General features: G+C 38.3%; 1 protein-coding gene across 1 annotated transcript in view; it reads left to right on the top strand.

Annotated features, from left to right (window-relative positions):
* The first annotated feature begins 7,125 nt into the window (after positions 1 to 7,125).
* The window catches only part of LOC106876720 (F-box only protein 42), a 16,312-nt gene continuing 15,244 nt past the window's right edge, over positions 7,126 to 8,193 (top strand). The window contains exon 1 of the mRNA XM_014925391.2: positions 7,126 to 7,701. Within this exon, the coding sequence (XP_014780877.1) occupies positions 7,431 to 7,701 (271 nt within the window). The 5' untranslated portion in view covers positions 7,126 to 7,430. The remainder of the gene's footprint in view (positions 7,702 to 8,193) is intronic.

Here is an 8,193-nt window from a genome sequence, read left to right as displayed (position 1 = left end):
ATATATATATATATTGTTTGTAGAAATGCATAAAGGTACACTCTAAGATGTAGAGCACTTAATATTATAGTGGTGTATTTATCCTTATGGCATATCTTCAGACTCCAAACACTACTGGCCTGAGATCTCTTTAAAATATGGAGGGGAAATTCCCCCTCCATATTTTAAAGAGGTCTCAGGCTAGCTGTGTTTGGAGTCGGAAGATTTGTCGTAAGGCTAGACTCCTTATGGATGAGAAATCTAGGGTAACCCCATAAACCAGCCTACCCCACTATAATACATGTGTGTGTATATATATGTATATATATATAGGTTATGAGTGATTGTTGTGTCAATTAGACCCAGAGGTTTCAGGTAATGCTGAGTAAGTGCTATGGATAGACCATAGTTAAGTTCCAGGTTCGGTGATTATGCAAATAAGGGGTCCAACGTAGGTCATGTATCTGCGTGTGAATATAAGGATTTACTTTTCATGAGGTAAAAAAAAAAAACCAAGGCTGTGTAGATTTTAGAACATTTTTAAATAGAAGGTCTTACAGCTGTTTGCAGGATATTTTTTATATCCCTTCATCGGAGACGGTGTGAGAGGATAGTTAAGCAATAATTAATTTAGATATGATAGGAAATAGAGAGGGAATGTAGGGATATTGTATTTGTAAATCCATTGTTTAGGCAGAATGGTATACATATAAGATTCCAATACCTTGTGAGTAAAATCCAATAGTCCTTGAAATTGGTCATTCCAAGTATAGAGTTTATACACAGTGCTATTGAATCAAAGGTTCTGTTTAAAGTGACCTAAAAGCAGGGAATGCATTAGTAGGGTCAAATCGAAAACAGGAAGAGAGGAATAAAGAAGAGGAAAAGGAAAGGAATAAAGTCTCCGATGAAGGGATATAATAAATATCCTGGAAACAGCTGTAAGACCTATTTATAAATGTTCTATACTATATACAGCCTTGGTTTTTTTATCTCATTATGAAAAGTATATCCCTACATATATGGCAGTAAAACATGGGTCGCGATTGCTGAGGAGATGCATAAGCTCATAAGGAATGAAGCCAGTATGCACAGATGGACGTGTAATGTCAGTGTGCATACTCGACAGAGTGTATCTTGAGAGAAAAGTTGGACCTGATAAGCATCAGTTGTGGTGTGCAAGGGAGACGATTGCACTGGTATGGACGTGGCGAGAATGGATGAGGACAGCTGTGTGAAATAGTACCACACCCTAGTGGTTGAGGGAACCTGTGGAAGAGGTAGACTCAGGAAGACCTGGGATGAGGTGGTGAAGCAATGACTAGTGACCAGGGCCTTTGGAAATATGCAATATGTGAGAAAACCCGGCAAGGCAAGTGACAGCATAATCTGTGGCCTCTGCCAGGGGTGTAGCCAGCTCACTTATTCATATCTTTACTCCATTGGACACTAAACTCTTCTTGCGAAGACCTGTTGAGGCAAGTGAATTGAAATCAAAATCGAACCAAATTCGATGACTGGCACCCATGCCAACCTCTCCTTCATTAGACACTAAACTCTTCTGGCAAAGACTTGTTGGTGCAAGTGAAATTGAAATCGTAATTTAACCATATTTGATGAACCATATTCGATGACCGGCACCTGTGCTAGTGGAGCACTAATAGCACCATCCAAGCATGATCATTGCCACAGCAGCTGTCTGGCTTCTGTGCTAGTGGCACATAAATAGCACTATTTGAGCATGATTGTTACCAACATCGCCTTACTGGCACTTGTGCCAGTGGCATGTTAGAAAATCATTCGAGCGAGGTCCTTGTCAGTGCCGCTGGACTGGATCCTGTGCAGGTGGCACGTAAAAGAACACCATTTTGAGCGTGGCCGTTGCCATTACCGCGTGACTGGCCCTCATGCCAGTGGCATGTAAAAGCACACACTACACTCTTGGAGTGGTTAGCATTAGGAAGGGCATCCAGCTGTAGAAACTCTGCCAGATCAGATTGGAGCCTGGTGTAGCCATCCGGTTCACCAGTCCTTAGTCAAATCGTCCAACCCATGCTAGCATGGAAAGCAGACGTTAAACGATGATGATGATGATGATGATATATATATATATACATATATATATATATATATATATATATATATATATATATATATATATATATATATATATATATATATATATATATATATATATATACATATATATATATATAAATCAGCATAAGATCGTTATTAAAAATACCGATCTTATCGGGTGGCCGGCATGGGAATAGAAACCTCATAGGTATAATTATTGCTAAAATTATGATGAAGAGTATCTAAGAGATACCACCATGCTAGATATAACAGCCAAGACTTGACTCTAAAACCACATTTTGGTATCTTGACCATATCGCACGAAGAGTTATAGGCGGGCAATTTAAACTGGTCGTGTGCATACGTGCATATATATGCATGTATATGTTTGCATATGTAAATATATCATATGTTGTATATATATATATATATATATATATATTTGTATTTATGTGCTTTTCTGAGTGTCTTCCGCTGATGAAGGCAAAGCATTTCTTATGCAGAGCCAGAAATCCGGGATCTGGAATTATCCAGTTATTTTTTTTTTTGGTAGTTTATTTTGTCTCTTTGTCTTCTCTCGTGGTGCTGTATGAACATTTAATGTGGTTTTAGAGTCAAGTTTTGGCTGCTATATCTAGCATAGTGGTATCTCTTAGGTACCCCTAATTATAATTTTATATATATATATATATATATACAAACACACACACACACACACACATATTGCCACATATATATGTGTGTGTGTGTGTGTGTGTGTGTGTGTGTGTGTGAGTTATATGTTTGTGCGTCTGTGTTTGTCCTCTCACCATTGACTGACAACCTATGTTGGTGCGTTTACATCCCTATAACTTAGCGGTTCAGCAAAGACACCAATAGAATAAGTGCTAGGCTTAAAAAAGAATAAGTCCTAGGGTCAATGTGTTCGACTAAAGGCAGTGCTCCAGCATGGCCGCAGTCAAATGACTGAAACAAATAGCAGAATACCTGCCACTGGCACAGGTGCCAGTTACGAAGAACTGGAATAGGCCATGGCTAAGGCCTCACTTGCCCTGACAGGTTTTCTGAAGCACAATATATTGCCAAAAGTCTCCATAAAGCTCAAAGTGTGTAATATACATAAAAAAACGACAAAGAGTGTGTGAGGAATGTAAGGAAGGAAATAAAGAAAGAAATAATTTGTTTGTGGTGGTCATTTGGGCTGGTGGAATGAAATGAACTGGTGTATAGATAGAATATTTTATAAGTTGGGTCAAAGTTTCCTCTAAATGGCTCAGCTCTCACTGGGTCAACCCTGGTTGCTTCTGTATAGTGACTGGTTCAACTCTTATCTGGGTTTGGTTTAGCAGCATCTGGTACTTTCGATGCTGTGCCAAATTGTATTTTGGGTCCAGTTCTTCTTCTCTCGATGTGTTGCTTCCTTGACCTTCATTAACAGAAAGTGAATAGAAAGAAAAATTGTTAATTAACTAAGTCCAAGACTGTAAATTTGATAGAGCACAATCATGAATACAAGAGGCTGAAATGGGATTCTTCTGAAATGTTGCATAACCCTTCCTCATGCAAACTAATACCTCCCTTTTTCAAGTAAGGGATCTTTTCTCCCATGTAGCTTCAAATGCACAGAGGGAGTCTTTATTGACTTTCACTTTCTTTTCCAAGTGAAACTTGAAAAAGCTGATGAGGGTTCAGCCAAAGAAGGAGTCTGTCTTCAGCCCTTTTTCTCTTGTCCCCAACACAATCCCTTTCACTAAAGCCATCGTCATCACTGTCATTGGCTTTATTTCATATCTGAGAATATGATTGTCTGCTGAAAAGGATCAGTTATGATTTTATTTAACATATCCCCCGCCTCCCAGATTCACACTCCTATTGCAGTGGCCCTTCAGATTTTCTAATCTTTGTAAAAGAACTCGGAAGGTTGGGCCTCTAGCCAGGTCTTTCATGATACCCTTAAAGCCAGGAACTTTTCAGCACCCACTCATAGCTTAGCTCAGAGATCAAGGGGTCTCTCCAGGTCAAGTTGCTACATTAAGAGGTCAAAGCTCTGGTACCAAAGACATGCAATTAAAATGTCACAGGAAAGAATTGCATGACAGATTCTTCAAGTCGAGCTGAACTGGAAGCAGACATAGCAATAGACGAAGAAAGTGGTAGTTGGATAATATCCATAGTCTCATTTGGTTATGTTTGGGAACTTTATATCCTTGTATTGGATATATAATATAACAAAGGAGGGGGGAAGAAAGTATATACACAATGCACTACTATTACTATGACACAAGACTCATTGCTCTACATGAACGGCTCACCAACCCAAACTGCCAATCGCTCATAGTTCTTTGTTTTATAACAATGAGTCAGTCCACTTTTTAGTCCCTTGAGGAGTGGTTGGAATCCTTTCAGAACAGGAACCCAGCAGGAAAATGTAATGCTGATTGCTTCTGATAAGACCTTTTGGAGGGAGGGCCTGAGGATTCTACCAGCAAGACATAGCCAGGAATACTGTGTGGAAAGGACTGATGGAAGGGTAGGATGAATATTGTGTTTCAGTTTAGCAAACCTGAGGAAGGGATCAGAGGATCTGAAATATAAAATTGTGTATAAAGTTTTCAACTCTTTATCTTTTACTGTTTATTCATTTATATCATTCGACTGCGGCCACGCTGGGATATCACCTTGAAGGGTTTTGTTGAAGAAATCAACCCCAACAATTTATTTTTCAATCTGGTACTTGTGTCAGTCTCTTTTGCAGAAACCACTAAGTCACTAGGATGTAAACAAACCAACACTGGTTGTAAAGCAATGATAAGGGACTAACACACACATACATGTACAAGCAAATGTATAAAATGTGTATAAGGTTTTTTGGTTAGTCCGAGGGGCCATGTGGTTGGGAAGCTAGTTTCTTATCACCCAATCTCACCTGTGCCTATATTTCTCCATATTTCTTGGGTGGTGAGCTTGGCAGAAACGTTAATACACCGGGCGAAATGCTCAGAGGTATTTCGTCTGTCTTTACGTTCTGAGTTCAAATTCCGCCAAGGTTGACTTTGCCTTTCATTTTTTTCAGGTTGATAAATTGACTGGTCCCTTCCCCCAAAATTTCGGCCCTTGACGCGTGGCTAAATGGTTAGGATAGCCAGCTCATGATACCCGGTGGCACATTGTGTCCTTGAGCAAGACACTTTATTTCACGTTGCTTTGGTTCACTCAAATTGCAAAAATGAGTAGTACCTGTAATTAAAAATTCTGAGTAATGCTGAATCTCCTATGTTAAGGGTACACATGACTGTGCAGTGCTCAACCACTTGCACAGGCTGTTTCGTTGATCGGATCAACTTGGACACTGGTCATTGTAACCAATGGGGTGCCTGTATGGTTTACGTTCCGACTACATTGGCATTTAATATGAAAAAAAAAAAAAATGGTGGTCAAGCACACTTGCTTACTGACACATATATCTTTATCTACAAAATGAAATAAAAAAGAAAAAAATTCTGGTGTATATCAGTATATACGAGGAGGTGCTGAAAAGTTCCTGGCATTGGCTAAAAGAAGGTATAGGATTATGATTTTATTCAACATATTCCCGTCTTAAATTCACACCCTTATTGCAGCGGGCCTTCAGTTTTTGTAAGTAAAAGAACTTAGTAGATTGAGCCTCCAATCTTTAAAACCAGGAACTTTTCCGCTGCCCCTCGTATGACTATTTACATTTATATTATTATCTTCACATGAAGCTCCGATATAATCTTAGTCTATACTATATGAAATGTATTTATAAAAAATTTCTTGAAAAATTATAAATTTTTCTGAAAGTTAAGAAGAAACAAAATCGACAGTGGAAGCAAACTTTTGTAGAGGCGCAAGAGTGGCTATGTGGTAAGTAGCTTGCTTACCAACCACATGGTCCAGGGTTCAGTCTCACTGCGTGGCACCTTGGGCAAGTGTTTTCTACTATAGCCTCGGGCTGACCAAAGCCTTGTGAGTGGATTTGGTAGACGGAAACTGAAAGAAGCCCGTCGTATATATGTATATGTATATATATATATGTGTGTTTGTGTGTCTGTGTTTGTCCCCCCCACCATCGCTTGACAACCGATGCTGGTGTGTTTACGTCCCCGTAGCCTAGAGGTTCGGCAAAAAGAGACCGACAGAATAAGTACTAGGCTTACAAAGAATAAGTCTTGGGGTCGATTTGCTCGACTAAAGGCGGTGCACCAGCATGGCCGCAGTCAAATGACTGAAACAAGTAAAAGAGTAAAAGAGATAGTATGTCGATAGCACCCCCAACCCCTCGTTCGTCAGTTTAATAATCATACAGAATTACTTCCCTTCGACATAACTCCACGGAGTTATTGGCCCTTAAAATTTCAATTCAATACACATTTGTTATCTCGACTGTGAGAAATATATTTTTATTAGTAAATATGAAGCAATATAGAACAAAAAGGAAAATAGTTCTGCAAGAATAATAAAGCAACAAGTTACGTAGGTTTTTGTTTTTGTGGGTTTTTTTTTTGATAGGATAGTGTAATTTGAATGGAAGTCTCGTGATAACGAGAGCTTACTATCAGGTGTCTATACCACCGTTGTTACCATCAGACTATTTGATTAATATATCCCTCTAGAAGGGAAGCCGTAGAGTAATAAATAATGTGGAATTCTGGTATAAACACCCCATATAACCCCACGTAACTTTTTTTGCGTTTTGGAATTTTCAGAAAAGTTTTGTGAATTCGTGTTCTACACACAGATATTCATACGATTATGAAAAATTAAAGATTTTTGTGTGATTTAAGGGTGACCTAGCAGCTATTTTTAGCACAAGTCATGACCACTTGCTACTTTCCTCTTTTCATTGTTATTCAAAATTCGATAACAACAACGATTTAGCAGAAACAGCTGTAATGGGAATGGAGTATTAGTCACAGTAGAAGCAATAAGGAAGTAGCAGTGACAGTAAGAGTAGTAACAATAAGGAAGTAGCAGAAACAGCAGCAGCAGCTTCTGTACTGTCAATAGAGTAGAAGCAACAGCGTGGTAGCGGTAAGAGTAGAAACAACAGAGTGGTAGTAGTGAGAGTGAAAATAACAAGGAAGTAGCAGCAGCTGTTCTATCAGCAAATTAGTAGTGACATAATAGTAACGTAGTAGTAGTAGTAGTAGTAAGGTAATACTAACATAGCAGTTGTAGTAGCAGTGGAATGGCCGTGTGTTTGTGTTGCATGTGAGAATCTGAAAGAGGGAGGACTTAATACTTAATCATGAAGAGTTAAAAACAAAAACAACACCAGGCATACATATCGGTGGATTATAGTGTGTATAATATCCTAAGATCTGCTTAAAAACAAACTAACACCCGTCCTGATGTCAGCACCAGCTGTGATGGAAGACGAAGATGATGGCCACCACATCGAGAATTGCAAGAAACCGGACGACGAGGAGGAAGGAGGAAGAGCAGAGACAATAAATGGCGATAGCAGCAAGGATGAGGATTGTTGTGATGGTCAAAAGGAACCAGTTTCTATCTCTCACCTCCCAGAAGAATTAATTGAGTATATTTTCTTCTATTTGTCTCCCTACCGCGATTTACAATCTGCCAAGTTGGTCTCCAGACAATGGTACCGTCTTGCCTTCGGTAAGACTATTATCTACTCAACACATATACATGTTTATGTGCCTTTGTGTGTGTGTGTATATATATATATATATATATATAGCTATTTATACTACCGTTTCTTTTTACGTACGTGTGTGTATATACACACACACAAACGTTTATATGCGTGTGTCTATATACATACACAATATATGTGTACATTGATATATATAAGTATATATACATAGACATATACAACATATATATATCTACACAAACACACATACATATAAATACACACAAACACACATACATATAAATACACACAAACACATACATATACATACACACAAACACACACACTCCCATCTGTTTTATTATTATTTTTGCCGATTTTCAGAGTTTTTACTGTCTTTTACAAAATGCATATTTTGCGAATGAAAAACAAAACTAAATCCAAATATATATATGTGTGTGTGTATGTTTCTACATTGTGCATATATATATATATATATATATATATATATATAT

Source organism: Octopus bimaculoides, chromosome 26 (genome assembly GCF_001194135.2).
Source record: "Octopus bimaculoides isolate UCB-OBI-ISO-001 chromosome 26, ASM119413v2, whole genome shotgun sequence".
NCBI lineage: Eukaryota > Metazoa > Mollusca > Cephalopoda > Octopoda > Octopodidae > Octopus > Octopus bimaculoides.
The sequence above is the reverse complement of the archived record's forward strand: the minus strand, read 5'-3'. Positions and strand labels throughout refer to the sequence as shown.